The 15,336-nt window shown below is 43.3% G+C and overlaps 1 protein-coding gene and 1 long non-coding RNA gene across 2 annotated transcripts; one reads left to right on the plus strand and one right to left on the minus strand.

Annotated features, from left to right (window-relative positions):
* Positions 1-103: 103 nt before the first annotated feature.
* On the plus strand, positions 104-15,282 carry ankrd24 (ankyrin repeat domain 24). The gene is made up of 23 exons (XM_038716025.1): positions 104-278; positions 525-593; positions 2,584-2,714; positions 3,049-3,137; positions 3,247-3,311; positions 3,395-3,452; positions 3,712-3,782; positions 3,939-4,045; positions 4,629-4,801; positions 5,445-5,467; positions 5,714-5,806; positions 6,051-6,158; positions 6,268-6,393; positions 6,467-6,596; positions 6,769-6,947; positions 8,275-8,438; positions 9,260-10,032; positions 10,160-10,476; positions 12,218-12,451; positions 13,504-13,680; positions 13,767-13,925; positions 14,049-14,114; positions 14,763-15,282. The coding sequence occupies exons 2-23, from the start codon at positions 558-560 to the stop codon at positions 14,829-14,831; spliced, it is 3,348 nt and encodes a 1,115-aa protein (XP_038571953.1). The 5' UTR covers positions 104-278; positions 525-557; the 3' UTR covers positions 14,832-15,282.
* Positions 12,834-13,913, minus strand: LOC119900781. Its single transcript, XR_005444099.1, has 2 exons — positions 13,776-13,913; positions 12,834-13,656 (listed from the first exon to the last, which is right to left on the minus strand). It is a non-coding gene; the product is annotated as an uncharacterized LOC119900781 (long non-coding RNA).
* Positions 15,283-15,336: the final 54 nt, after the last annotated feature.

Below are 15,336 nucleotides of genomic sequence, written 5' to 3' on the forward strand. Positions count from 1 at the left end.
ACAGCAGCCTGTTAAACACTAAATAACAGCTCTGCGCGGCAACACGCGTCTTCAGAAATGCTCCACGTTGTGCGGGCTGCGCTGCACAACACAGACACAGTGTATCATCCATCATCGCCAATCAAACGTTGATCCGGCGTTTTGCGCATTGCTGATTGGTTGATTTACGATTGGGGCGGGTGTATTCCTGCTGTCCACCAGGCAGCAGGGACTTCAGTGTGAGCAGCTGATGGGACAGTCGGAACACTCACCTGGAACAGTAGGACTGTCCTCCACAGGTAGGCTGCATGTTTCTGCTGATACATTTATATTTGTGTTAACTGCGTTAAGGTTTGTTTGTTAGCCAGGTGTTGTTGGTACATTCCTTATGTAGCCTATTCCTAAAATGTTAGTGCGCCCACATGTTGCCATGTTGCTGCGACCGCTGTTGATCATGGTTAAGTAAATGAAACCATTGAAGACACATGGAATAGCCTGGAACTTAAAATAAATGTAATTTATTTTTTTTACCTTGTTCGTTGCAGTGTTCCTGTTGACACAGAGGCTATCCACCCATTATGAAGAGTCTGAAGGCAAAGTTTAAAAAGAATGAGGTAAGAGCCATCTGTTGTAGGGCATGTGGAGCTTTATGGTTAGGTGTAAAAGTAGTACACCTGTTTTCTACTCCTACAAGCTATTTGCATCATACAAGCTGTGTTTTAACCTAATATTACAGTGTTCAGCTGCTCTACAGTAAGTAGTCTGTGTGTGTGTGTGTGTGTGTGTGTGTGTGTGTGTGTGTGTGTGTGTGTATGGGTGGCACTGGGATTCAGTGTTACTGAGCAGCAGCAGGAGAGTGTGGGGGGGGCTGCTGTAACCAGATATCTCAGGTAGCCTTCAATTATTCACACACACACACACACACACACACACACACATGCACACACATACAAAGGATCCTTACTTTCCTTCTGCCACCCCTGTGGTACTCTGATGGGCTTTGTTATTTGGGGGTTAACCTTGTTCCCTAATGTAGCCTACTGTATTTTTCCATGGAGCCAAGTGCTTGTTGCAGGCTGGCATGGGGTCAGTGACCTTGCCCTCTTGCAGCACTGGGGCACTGGTACATGCAGATAAACTAACAACCACTGGCTCTACAATGTGGTCTGAGCATTTGGATCCTGAGGATGCATTTAGCACCATTACAGCATAGTAATATCTGTCCCCTTAAAGAGAAATTCTACCTCCCTGTTACCTTAGACGGCACACTTGGTGATCACAACAACAATGGTGACAATGAGGATCTCCTCGGATGAGGCTGATGAGTAGTTTCATTTAGTAGCCACTCAGTCCTGTGTCATATCAAACGGACTGGTAAGATCCTGCATATCCGCCAGGGTTTCCCCACATACATAAACCCCCTCCATAGCCTAAAAGACTATCTTAGATTTCAGCTTGTTTGTGTGCCTCATTATGTCCCCCTCTGTCCCGTAAATGACCATCCAAACCGGCGGAAGAGAGCCAGCTTGTTTCTCCCCTTTTTGCTGAGTCCTCACATCACGCAGGCCCTGCTCCGTAACTGCAGGGAAACAGATCTACAGTGTGACGCTGCCAGGGGGGTACCATGCAGGACCTGACAAAAAAACAACTAATGGATTGAAGGAGGAAGCCTGCTACAGAGAAGAAGGCTGCAGAGAAATTATTAGGTTAGAGAAAGGAGGGCAGCTAGGAAAGGAAGGGGTTGGCAGTGTGTGAGGTGCAGCGGGCAGACTAGCAGCCGAGGCAGGATGATAGGATATCATTTTGGATGCGGACAGAGAGCACTGCACTGGGAGACATTGTGACTGCAAATAGCAGTGATATTGTGTGTGTGTGTGTGTGTGTGTGTGTGTGCGTGTATGTCAGAGTTTTTGTGTGTCAAGCTCATCAGTTTCATTGGAGGTGTGATTTTGGGGATTGAACAAATTGTCTGTTATGTAGATTACTACTGTGACGCTGCTGTGACCTCTAAATGGTATCTGGTAGAAACTTATCGGTAGCAGATTTCTCTACAATATCTGATGTAAATGTGTAGATTGTTTATGTAGCCAGGCGGCAGTGTGCATCGTCAGGCAGGACACACAGCGGTGGCTTGGTACTCTGTAGCTGTATTTAGTTATGTGAGTGTGTGTGTGTGTGTGTGTGTGTGTGCGATGCCTGCTAGCCATTATGGATCCTCAGCAGCCTGTTTTTAGCTTGATGAAGCGGTTCTGTCCTTGTTTCAGCTTACTGCCACTGCCAGTAGGTATCCTCTTTCTATCCACTAATCACAGGGATAGAAAGTAAATTGATAGTTTTATCCTTTATAAAAAATATTTCTTCTTATGTCTTAAAAGTATTTTATTGTAACTTTTAAAACTGTCATCTCATATTCTGTTGATAATCTCTGGCTAAACAATTTTCTTAACATCATCAGTGGTTGTTGCAAATCCTAACTGCATTATGTTTCTTTAAGCTGCACAGTCATCTGTTGTATTGTATGTTATAAGAGATATGCAGCATGGTATCAGTTTCCATTGAGGCAGTTCAGGGTGCTGACCCGTTCTCTGGCTTGGCCGCCCTCAGAGTCAGGACTGGAGCAAAAATGATGAGAGGCTCCTGCAGGCTGTCGAGCAAAATGAACCAGACAAAGTCTCCGCTCTCATCGCCAAAAAAGGTCTCTGCCCTACCAAGCTGGACGCTGAGGGCAAGTCAGCGTAAGTTGGGCAACTGATTTTACCTTCCTTAGTCACTGGAAAGCAAAGTAATTTTTCCTGGAAATAGTGTGGGCTAGCTATTAAATAGCAATGGGGTTGTAATAATTCCAATACCTTTATTAATTCTGCTAATAAATGTAATTCTTTTCCATATTTCTCCCCTTATTCCTTTTTTGGTAAATGGTAAAGTCACTTTATCTTGAACTAAAACTAACCAAATGAGTGGAATTAGCAGTTGGAATGGAACAATTCTCATGAATCAGAAATTTAAGATAGCTTTTAATTTGTCATCTCTAATCACTACTGACATGTACTGTCCTTGTCCTTCTGGCAGGTTCCACCTCTCTGCATCCCGAGGCCGGCTAGACTGTCTGGAGGTCATCATCTCATATGGAGCAGACCTCAATGTCACTGATGGGGCTGGTAGGGTTATTTTATTATCAGAATACAAGTTTTATCTCAAAAGCCATGGCTGCCCAGTCACGTGTGCCATAGATTTTTTTTATAAATGTCTGTTTATAACTGATTCCAGGATGCAGCGCCCTTCACCTCGCAGCCAAAAACGGCCATTCAGAGTGTTTAAAGAGACTCTTACAGGTAAAACACAGAATGGCAGCAAAGCCAGGTTAATTAGCAAATCTTTTACTGCTGTTTGCTGTTATTTCTATTTTCCCTGACAGGAGAGATTAGCAGTAGATTGCACAGACAGCATTGGTAGGACGCCGCTTCATCATGCAGGTACAGTTTCATAACTAGACACCAGTTTGGTTACATAACAGTACATAACAGTGCATACAACATGTTCCCCTCATAGAGCCCATTCAACATATTTTAAGTGTTAAAAGTAAGCTGGTATAATAGGAACAAAACTCTTTTATCTACCACCCAAACTGCACAGAGAAGTTCTTTAAATTACATTTCATGATGTAAAGTACAACACATGTTATACTGCATGTATACCTCTATTATTAACCATAATTCTGATTATTTCCTGCAGCCATCAGTGGCTGCTTGTCCTGCACTGAGACCCTGTGGGACTTTAAAGCCGATCTGGATGTACAGGATGGGGTTAGCAGTTTATTTACTTGTTATGTGAGATGAATAAAGAAATGATTATCATGGATTTACTTTTTATTTACTCTTGCTCTTATCTAGTACATTAGACAACATTATCTGTGTTGTTGCTCCATGATGTTTGAATAATCACGTGTATCTCTCGGTCAGGATGGGGCTACCCCTTTGATTTTAGCAGCCCAGATGAGCAGAGTGGAGCTGTGTGTCTTTCTGTTGGGTCGAGATGCCAATGCAAACATACAAGACAACCAGGGAAGGTCTGTTAATGATCTTTTTCTCCTCTTTCTCTGTATGGCTGTCAGGGTTTGGTGAAGTAGCTTTCCTCAGTCTATCTTGGTGGCTACTGTCTTGTAGCTGCTGAAGCTTTGACAAATGGAATGACGAAGTGTCTAATGGGAGGCCTGCCGAGGCAGATTGGGGCATGAAACAGCCTTCTTGGCTAAGCTACAAACCAAAAAACCTTTTCAGGATTACTCTCACAGCAGTGGGGTTGTCTGGGTCAGGATACCCATAGAAAGTCTCCAGTGTGTGGGATGGATTTGGAAGAATGCAGGTCAACACCTCAAGCTTTCAGTTTGGCCATTAAAATCTTCCTTTTCAAGCTGCATCATTACACCAAATGAACAAATGTTAATTTCTTGTGATTCATATATATAAATTGCCCTACAATTCATCCTGAATCACAACCTGATTGATATCTTGACCAAAATAAAAAATAGATATCAAGCATACTGTATATTTCAAGTGAAGGTCTAAAATTGATGTGTGTGATTCTTTTGCATTGTTATTTGGCTGCTGTTTTCATGTTCTACTATGATATTTGTTTGTATGAAATTGCAGGTCTGCATTGATGCTGGCATGTGAGAGTGACAGCGTTGAGACCGTGAAAGCTCTCCTAAGAGGCGGGGCCAACACACAGCTGGTCGACGCCCTCGGACACAGAGCCACCGACTACAGCATAACCATGGGCAACCAACGCATCATGCAGATGTTGCAGGACGGAGCACCTCCAGGTACAGTATGAGGCCTGAAGTCTTTTTCTTTCTTTCGTAGAGATAGGCCCTCCTGATGATTCACTCTCTCTTTTATCGTATTACTGTAAATCAAGCTTAGTTAGTTTTGATAAATCAGGTGGAATAAAAGAAACAACTCATGAGAGCTGTTATTTTTTATATAAAGTGTCAGCGTCATATGAAACACGTGGCAGCAACATTTAACAGATCGTTCGACCCAGTATATGGCTTCTGTTTGTGTGCTGTGCTGCTCTGGATGCTGGCTGTGTCTCTGCTCCCTGAAGAAACAACTGTAATAGGAGGAAGTGGCTCAGGAGCACAGCTGGGTGTGATTGTAAGGGGGGGTTTAAAATAAAAAGAAAGACAAAAGGCTTGCTCCACTTTTATCTCCCAACAAAGACACTGTTGATTTATGAAAAACAGATGTGTGGCTGGTTTTGAAAAGGAGATGAAGGAGAGAATTTGGTGGATTTACTACAAGATAAATGTATGGTACTAACATACATTACATGTTAGAAAAGTGACAGCAGGTGAGAGTGTATACACTTCTGTATGTGCACATACACATGCCTTTTGTTTGCTGAACCACACTGGTTTAAGGGTTAAAGTGTCTTGCTGGTTTTCTTTCCCTCTGCATACGTAGCTTCTGAGGGCGCAGACGAGGAGGTAATGTTGCATAGCTGTGTGCTGGATCACTCCCTCCATCCAATGAGATCATGGCCCTCTTTGGCCGATCATATTGTGCATGTTTTCCAATATGAGGTCATCGTTTTTGTGTGCTGCTTTCTTTTTGTTGGCTTTCGTTCGTCCTTTGTTGCTGACCCTTTGTCTTATCTCAGTTTCCTCTGTTTTCCCATTTTGAGTTGAGCTTCACCTCTGCTTGACTGTGATCCCCCTCCCACCCCCACGCAGCCCCCCCAAATCCCCTCAGGCGCCTCATCAATGCAAGGGGGCACTACCCCCCGCAAACGGAAAGCTCCTCCACCACCCCGCTCTCCTCTCCAGGTACTGTGAGAAACATATCAGATGGTTTAGTTTTTTAGGAGAGACAACATACAACCAGGATAAACAAAAACTGTGTGAGAGCAAACAAGAAAAAAGGGTGTCTTTTTAAATTTATGTTGATTTCACTATATTCCCTTTGCTAAGATCTCTGTAATATAACATTGCTTCTTGAGAGATTAACTAAAGAGTATCATGTCTTTGATAACAACAAAGATTCATTTTGTTCTGTTTTCCCATCACAAAGATCCAGGGTTTGCCACCCTCTCCACAGCCCCGGAGTTCTGCTCCACCTGCCCAGTCCCCTGAGCTCCAGTCCCTGTCTCCTTCTCCCTCTCCACGGCAGTCAGCCCAGGTGAGCACAGTAATTCTTGATTTTTGTTTAGTTATAGCTGCTGTTAGTCCTGCATATTAAACAATAGGCAGACATTACTAATTTATTTTTTTGTGGTTGTCTGTGTAAGCCAGAGGATGAGGAGTTTGAGGTGTTTGAAGAGATTCGACGGCTGCGTCTGGAGAGAGGCCGTCTGCTCCAGAAGATCAAAGCTTTGGAGCAGCAGCAACAGAGCGCTCTCTCTGCCTTGGAGGAGGTAACACCACATTTGTGAAGACAGAGGCTTGCTTGTTAGAACCACCATTTTTACATGTGTATATGTACTCTAGTTGTCCCAGCTAAAGCAGCGTCTAGAGGAGGCAGAGGCAGAGAGAGACAAGCTGCTCGAGGAGCTGAAGGGAGGCCATAGTATTGGGGCCAGTGACTCTGATGACATAGATGAAATGTTGGACTTCTCAGGTATGTAATCTACTGTATGTGTACATGTACTCCCCAGGCCCTGGCAGAGAGGATGCATGTAGTTTGATGCATGTGTCCCTGCTGTTCCACATGGGCATTCCTTGTGTGCCTATCCCGTCAGGAAGTGCACCAATTTATTGTTAATGTGGTTGCCCTTGAACTTTCCCTCTAGAGAAGCTGCTCTCCAAGCGCTCCAGAGCCTCCCATTCCCAGGGTGAGGCCACTTCTCAAGCTGACGCTGACTCAGCCCACCCCTCTCCTGCCCCTGCAGACCCAGGAACTGTTGCTGAGCTGCGCAAACAAATAGAGGAACTTACCTCACAAAACTCTGAGCTAGCTCTCAAAGTGCAGGTAAGGTCAGGGATAGTACAAATGCACAAATAAACACTCTAATGTATGAATACATAAAAGCACACAAACATAATCTTCTTTTTCACTCTCACACACACACACACACACACACACACACACACACACACACACACACACACACACACACACACACTGTTTGTTCTTCTATCACTGTGGGGACATTGACAAAATACATTTCTTTGCCCCTTACTCTATCCTTACCATCACAACTACATGCCTAACCTTAACCCTTACCCTACCCCTAACCCAGTTGTAACCTGAACCCTAAAACCATGTCTTAACCCTCAAAAGCCGTCTCTAACTGTGGGGACCTCAATTTTTGTCCCCATCGATTAATGTGCATTCAGGTTGAAGTCCCCACCAGGATATAAAAACATGAAACACACACACTGCCTCAGGCCTCTTTAAGGAGGAGACATCGATGGTGAAGTGATTATTAAATGGTTCACAGTAGAAGATGAAGAGAGTTAAGAGTAGCTTAATGTCCCAGACTCAAGCATTAGTCATGACCACTTAAACTCTATGACGCTACACTTTGGTACACTAATGCACTAAGGCAGTTGTGTGTTTGTGCAGGTATAAATAGACACAGCATCAGATGCAGACATGGGGGCATTTTGTTGATATCCTTCACTAACTGGGTCATGCTGGTTGGAGCAGTGAAGTTTGTGTGAAGTATTCTGTTCTGGTGTGGTTCATTCATCACTGCATGAGTAGCAGCGATCTAGGTCAAGTAGAATGGGGAATCTGAGGTCTGATATGAGAGCAAAGAGAGATTAGGTCTGTGGAAGAAGGTCAGAAGTAAACTAGAACCAAAACCTAGTGCTATGATCTAGATGCCGGAGGTTTCATAACTCATACTGACTTAAGTTAATTAAAGGGCAGCTCCACCAATTTACATAACACATACATGTCAGTTTACTAGTCATTTGGAGTACTATGTAGCCTGTTCAATGTCTTCTGTGGGAAGCTTTGTCAAGTCTGAGAAAAAAAACATTGGATGATGTCACCATGGACTTTATAAATTATATATTATAAATAACAATATACAAACAGAAGCTCTGTCCCACAACTGTATAGAAGTACAATACAAAATTACTGGAGTTCTCTTTTAAGTAATGAATACCTGTCAGCACCTACTTACAAGCATAGCATTAATAGCCATTCTTTTACTAAACATGTTAAGTGTGTGCAAAGGACACTACATGTAAATTCTGTGCAAGTTTACTTTACGGTACATAGCTCAGGCATATAATTGCAAGGGAAACAACCTCCATAAGCTACTGTCATGTTCTCTGTTGTACAGATGCTGGAGATGTTTGAGAAGGATGACACAGACATGCAGACCTCCAGCACGGACTTTGTCCCCATAGTTCAGTACGACACCCTGAGGAAGGAGCTTGAAGCCCTTCAGGAGCGCTTCTCTCAGGCCCAGGCTTCAGACGAGGTCTCCAGTGTGGCAGAGAAGCGGTAAGATTGACTGATTTATACATTCAAGCCCATTTATGACTGAAGCAAACTGAAGTAGCCATCACAGATCACATTAACTTGGACTCCACTGCATTAGATCAACCTCTATTCTGAGATGTGCCCATCCTTTCTAGCATCAGTTCCAAAGTCTCAACAGTATCTGCTTGGGGCCCCTGTCAGGGCTTTTTCAAAGTGCTGAGCATTTACATTTTTCCTGCAGCTGGAGGCTGAACAGGCTTAGGGGCAAAATGTGTACTCATGACATCATGTTTTTAATGGTGTCTTGACCTCTATTACATGACATGTCTTGTTTTTCCAACATATTTGTTGCTTATCTACTATCTTGAAGAATGATACAAATATATGTGTATTTGTACTATCACGGGTTGCAGTTGTATATTTCAATAATACAGTGTTAATGTGTTACAGTCTGTACGATGTAATGCTCAAATCATTAGTTGGTTAATCGATTAGTCAATAGCAAGTCAGCCATTGATACTTTTCTCTCTTTTCTCTCTTTTACATGTTTGTAAATTGAATACATGTGGATTTTTGGACTGTTCGCATGACAAATCAAGCAATTTGAAAACATCACTGTGGGCTTTGAGAAATTGTTTTTTTAAGTCTTATAGACTTAGTCGTAATTAGTTAACCCAGGATATTATCCACATATTGATCAGTACTGGAAATAACCCACAGTATGGGTTATGGTATGATGTTAGACATGTTTCTGTTCATTGTTTTATTGGTGTGACTTATTTGATGACTAAATTGTTTGAGTTGGTTCTTGAAAGATTGTTAATCTTTGTTTTGTTTTGCAGTGGCAATGAGGAGTCTCAAGAACGAAGTGCAGATGCAGAGAGTGTGGAGGCTCTGAAGGGGCAGCTGCGAGGCCTGGAGGACCAGTTGGCCTCCTCCCAGTCTGAGCTGGAGGAGCTGAAGGAGCAGATGCGCCTTGGGGTGCTTTCTGTGGAGTGTGGGGAAGGGGATACTGCCGCAGCAGGTGGTGGGGCTGAAGGTCTGAGCCAAGAAGCACAGCAGCTGAGAGCGAGGGTGACGGAGCTAGAGGAGGAGCTAGCTAAGACACAGGGTGAGGCAAGGGGTCAGAGTGGCCAGGACAGTGACACAATCAAACAGCTGAAAGAGAAAGTAGAGGAACTCAATGCTGCTCTGGCCCAGAAAGACTCTACGAAACAAGAAGGGGAGAAAGACGGCGAAGTAGAAGAGACGGAAACGGTGAAGTGTCTCCGTGATAAAGTGGCTGAGTTGGAGGCAGCCCTGGCAGAGAGCAGAACGTCAGTGAAAGAGGAAGGAGCAGCAGGAGATGGAGATCAGGTCCGTCGTCTCCAGGAGCGTTTGGGAGAGCTGGAGGGGGAGCTGAGAAATTGTGTGCCCCGCTCGGAGTTAGAGGAGGTCCAGGTGACTCTCGGGCTCCAGTGTGAACAGCTGGCCAGGGAGAGGGTGGACGTGGCTAGAAGGCTCAACGATGCTCTTCTGGAGCTGGAAAGACTCAGGCCTCCTGCAGGCGGAGATGAGGAAGAGGAGGAAGACGAGGAGGAGCAGTCAGAGAGCTCAGAGCCCTCAGTCTTATCAGGTGTGTTGGTTGTTGTTTTTTCTACTTTAAGTAAGGTATGTGTTCAAGAGAAAAAATGTTTAAATGTCTTAAATTTAAATGGACTTTTCTGTCCATTGTGTGAACGATCATGTCTCTGTCCAATCAGGGCATTCCAGACGCTCCCTGGCAGCAATGAGAGAAGAATTGGAGGTGGCAAGGCAGGAAGCAGCACAGGCTCTGGACTGTCTGTGTGCCGAGCGGGAGGGCCGTGCACAGGATGCCCTGCAGCTGAAAGACGCAGTGCCACTCTCAAAACATAAGGAGGCACTGTCTGCAGTGTCAGAGCAACTAGCTCAGACACTGCAGGAGCTCCAGGAGGAGAGGACCCTTCGTGGTCAGGCTGAGGAGCAGGTTGCCAGACTAGAGGCCGAACAGCAGGCCATGCAGGATGCCATACCCAAAGAGGAGCATGAGAAAGTCAAGGTCAGCAGGGGAAATAGGCGTGCCAGTCAGGGGTATAGACTCAGACAAAGGGCAGGGTTGAAATTTTGCTTCTGTTTTATGTTAGGGTATTTCCCAGTGTACCACATGCTCTTTCTTCAGGGGCGGCATGGTGGTGCAGTGATTAGCACTGACACCTCACAGCAAGAAGGTCGTGGGTTTGAACCTTGGTCACCCCAGGCCTCTGTGTGGATTTTGCATGTTCTCCCCCGTGTCTGCATGCGTTCTCTCCGAGTGCTCCAGCTTCCTCCCACCGTCCAAAGACATGCAGGCTAGGTTAATTGGTCACTCTAAATTGTCTTTAGTGTGTGAGTGGTTGTTTGGATATGCGTGGTCTTGCGAGGGACTGGCGACCTGTCCAGGGTGTACGCCGCCTTTCGCCTGATGTTTGCTGGCATTGGCTACAGCCCCCCGCGATCCTGTACACAGGATAAGCAGTTGACGATGGATGGATGGCTCTTACTTCATTAAACAAATAATCCAGAGGAGGCAGAGCCACCCCAAAACCTTGGCCCTGAAATGGCTGTCCCTAAGTTGATATTTAATTTTTGCAGCATTTTGAATCTTATAATTCAGACAGGGTCAGCACAGTTTTCAGCTTTGTGACAATGAATATTTTTGATAATCCACTGGTTGTTACATGATTTATTTAACTTGTATGTAGGAGAATTTTCTCAACCCTAGTCATGTAGCTAGCGTGCCAATTACAGACAAAACAATTGCATTTCAGTGTTACTTAGGAGTACATTACAGCTACTAGGTTTGCTATAACATTTTAGTATGTTACTGGTCAGACTGTACATTGTAAATTTTTTATTTTATTTTAATTTTTTATTGAAAATTATTCCATATACAAAAACATGGCATTAAGTTGTCGCATGTTGCAGAAAGGAACAAGTGCATATCAAAATATAGGCAAAAACAAAAAAGAAGAGGAAATTTAATAAAAAGAAAAAGGCTAGGTTTTTTTTTTCTTAGTTTCTTAATTTTCATAATGTTAAGGGAAACAAACTCATTTGAAATACACAAAACGTAGGATTCACTTTCGAAAACTTCCCAAGTTTGATAATGTTATTAATCAGAAAATCATCTTTGTTGTTCTCCATGACACAACCATAGATAATGTCCGTCAGAGAAAAGTTTGTGAGATGGAAAACCTTTGGGTAAAGCCAGTCATGTATATCAAGCCATAACGCTTCAGAATACATACAATGGAAAAATAAATGATCAATAGTTTCATTGTCATCACAAAATTATTTTTTTATTTTAATTATTTTTCAATTATTGGTTTCTATTCCAAAACGCTGTCGTACCAAGTCACTGGATGGATACACACCATTTAGAATTTTAAAATGAATTTCTTTGGCTTTGGGAAATATAGGGAATTTTAAATATTTGGAACATAACGAGTGAATAGTACATTTTGAAAATAATTGGGAGATTGAGTTTCTAAAGGATATTGTAGGGAATGAGATGTTATCAAACAAATTCTTTATTGTTTTGTTAGGGATTTTTACCTCATTAAAGACAATGCCTCTAACTAAAAGTAGAGGGAGACATGGGGTGACAGGAGTGGAATTCATTAACATACCCTTAATTAAACACAAAAGAGAGTTGGGGATAGCGTTAGTTATGGAGTTGAAAAGAATGCGATTGTCAGTTAGGTCGTGTCTTACTGTACATTGTAAATAATGAGGTAATACTCATGCTTCCTGCCTCTTAGGCAGAGCTCCAGCTCTCCCTGCAGGCCAGTGAGAGTAATGCAGCAGCAGCCCAGGAGGCTCTGAGTGAGAAGGAAATGGAGCTGAGAGAGCTGAAATCCCAGAAGGCTGCAGAACAGGGTCTGATCTCCAAGGAGGACCACGAGGCCCTGCGGCTCTCTTTGCAGGCTGAGATCAACGCCACCACAGCCCGTTTCAACGATCTCACTCGCAAACATGAGAAGACCTGCACTGAGGTGTGTGTGTGTATGAATGCGTGTGTTACTGTGTCTGACTTCTCCCTTCCCTTCCAATGCCATCTAAAGATGGTATTGTGTCTGCAACAAAGTGAGCTGTGTTCCATGAACGCTTCTTTCCTGCCTGTACATTATTCATGTGTATTACTTTCCCTATTCAGTATGTCCCTCTATTTCATTGATCAATTTGTATATGTGCTTACTGATGCACTGAAGCATTGTTGTATATGCACTATAGGCTCCTGATGACACTTCAAAAGTTCTTAAACTCTATTACTATATTTATATATTATTTTTACATTAAATTTAAAAACTAGGCAACTGCTTCCGCGACTCAAGTTGGCACAGAGGTTAATAAGATGCCACATTTTCACACAGAAAATATCTTAAAAGGAACTTTAATGCACTTCATAAATTTAATCCTACTGAAAGCAGAAGGCATTTTATTGCAAGAACATGGAACCACCACATCCAACATTGAAATTTAGTGCTTGCACACAAACTAATAGGTATATTTGTGCTGGTTATGGAAGCGGGTTTGTTACAAAGTCACACTTTTCAAACAAAATCAAATGTTTGTGTAGTGTAATGTATGACTTACTGAAGTATACTGTATTTAATTTGCACTCTAGCATGGGTGTATGTATGATGATCAGAGGTAAACTGGAAATTCATGTGAGCAAACACTCAGAAAGCAATGGTTTTGGGAATAGACATTTTAGATTCTGAGAAAATGAAAACAGGAATTCTAGGAGAGGGTATGTTCATCCACATAATCAGGAATCAAGGCAAAGTACAGCATGAATGTTAAAGGCAATCAAATGGCAAAGGAGCTTTGCTGCAAGGTAACGCAGGTACACAAAACTTAAGTCCTTTTGCTTGAGGTTTTTTTTTCCAAGCTTGTATTTCTGTCTGCATGAACCTGTTGCTACAGCAACTGCTCTGCGATACTGACACTTTTATATAAGCAGAAAGCATCTGAATTGGAGATGTAACCAAATAGACAGCTTTGCTGTAGTGACAGGGTGCCATTGGTGGTTTTACTGGTCTAGGTGTTCCAGGTACAGAGGGAGGCTCTCTTTAATAAGAGTGAGCGACAGGTCGCAGAGTCCCAGCTGGCCACGGTGCAGAAACAGCTAGCTGATTTGCAGGCCCAATCCAGCCACATCCAGGAGCTCCACAAGAACATCCAGGAATCCCAGGGCCTGGTCAAGGAGAAGGACCGCAAGGTGAGAGATCGGAAGGCCAGTTCAAACAAATGCTATTGAAGCACCTATGGGGTGGCCAAACTGATGTCTCTTCTGTCTTCGTGCAGATAACAGACCTGTCCAAGGAGGTGTTTCGGCTAAAGGAGGCCCTGGGAGCTCTGTCACCTCCTCTGGGAATCAGCTCCTCCTCACCTACCCATCATGGAAACCCTGGACAGCAAGTGGCACTGCAGAACAGGATTGCCATACTCAACCAGCAGCTCCAGGTGAGGAGAACATTGACACCATGGTGATTTTTCACAATACTTATTTTAATATCGGTATATATCACCATCAGCAATGAAAAAAAATTACAAAACAAACTTAACATTTCAGTGACCTTTTTGCAGGATTGGGAGAGAAAGCACAAACAGGTGGTGGCTATATACCGTTCCCATTTACTGGCAGCTGTACAGGTCAGTTCAATGTGCAGATACACACCAGAGCACAATTTAAGACTTGAACCTTTTGTTATTAGATGTAAAATAGTAATTTTATTGAGGATTTCCATGTGTGTATGTGTGCACTTAACGACTGTCTTAGCTAGTTCCTGAGTTTTTGGGGGGCCCTTTCTCAGGATGGAGCAATGAAATTTTCTATGTGCCACTGGCTCAACAGCCACCTATAGACTGCACGGCTCTGACCGCTGCATATGAGTTTGTCCCCCTTTGGGTTGCAGACAAAGAGTGGGAATCCACCATCTCTGCTTACCAGACAAAGTGGTTGAAATTTCAGAAGCGGTGCAGGGACAAGGAGCTTAACTTACCTTCTTGTTCATCATATTCCACAGCTAAGGTGTACCCATTAGCTATTTCTTTGTAGTGTTTGTTGTAATGAGAGATTGTTCAGGTGTCATTGACCTTTAAGATAACTGTTTGCTCCTTTTGCAAGGTAGAGGTTTTCCTAGCATATTGTTCCAGACCAGACATGGGGCCCTCATCTGATCTGTTCTGAACGGTGCACCTCAAGCCTCTGAGTGGATAAATCTATTGAGCCTGTTTAAGGGGCTCTGCCTGTGCTCAAACAACCTTCATTTTCTTACATTGCTGTGTGTTGTGCAACAGGGTCGAATGGATGAAGAGGTGCAGGGTCTGCTACTCCAAATCCTGAGGATGTCACAGCAGGGACACTGATAATTACATTTGCGAGTCTCTCTCCACCTTCCAGTCCCTTTGCAGTTCAACATAAAGCAACTTCAGCACTGCAACACGTGGGACCTGCATCATTGGGACCTTGTCTAAAGAGCCAAATACAACGGACTGGCGTTCAGACATAGCTGCATGTGTACAATACAGTAACCTAGACAACAGCCTTAAGGCTTTACTGATAACCAAATTGATAGAACTGTAGAGTGCCTTCATGGCTGGATAACTAAAATGACAGCAGCCTACAAGTCAGTGGTTTAATGTAGCAGAAATTGAATGCGAATAGTCATTAGAAGATACAATCAGGTGCATTGATTGTGTGACAAGCCTGTTGATTTTATAAAATATTGTGATAATAAAAAGGAAAAATAAATTGCTCTGCTGTAATTATTGTAACTTGCTTCATTGATTGAACAAACTAGGTCCCCAGAGCCACAGCTTCTACATTGCCCCTCATCTATTTTGGGGGGGGAAGAAAATTTGAAGTCTTTGG

Source organism: Micropterus salmoides, unplaced genomic scaffold (assembly GCF_014851395.1).
Source record: "Micropterus salmoides isolate LMB-PRFRI ecotype aquatic unplaced genomic scaffold, ASM1485139v1 Ms_hic_scaffold_13, whole genome shotgun sequence".
Classification (NCBI taxonomy): Eukaryota; Metazoa; Chordata; class Actinopteri; order Centrarchiformes; family Centrarchidae; genus Micropterus; species Micropterus salmoides.

Bases quoted from the DNA above. Each gene is read 5' to 3' on its own strand.
- ankrd24 (XM_038716025.1), top strand. From the start codon at position 558: ATGAAGAGTCTGAAGGCAAAGTTTAAAAAGAATGAG. The intron at 4,802-5,444 runs GTACAGTATGAG...CTGCATACGTAG, and splicing joins GCAGGACGGAGCACCTCCAG to CTTCTGAGGGCGCAGACGAG. The intron at 5,807-6,050 runs GTACTGTGAGAA...CCCATCACAAAG, and splicing joins CACCCCGCTCTCCTCTCCAG to ATCCAGGGTTTGCCACCCTC.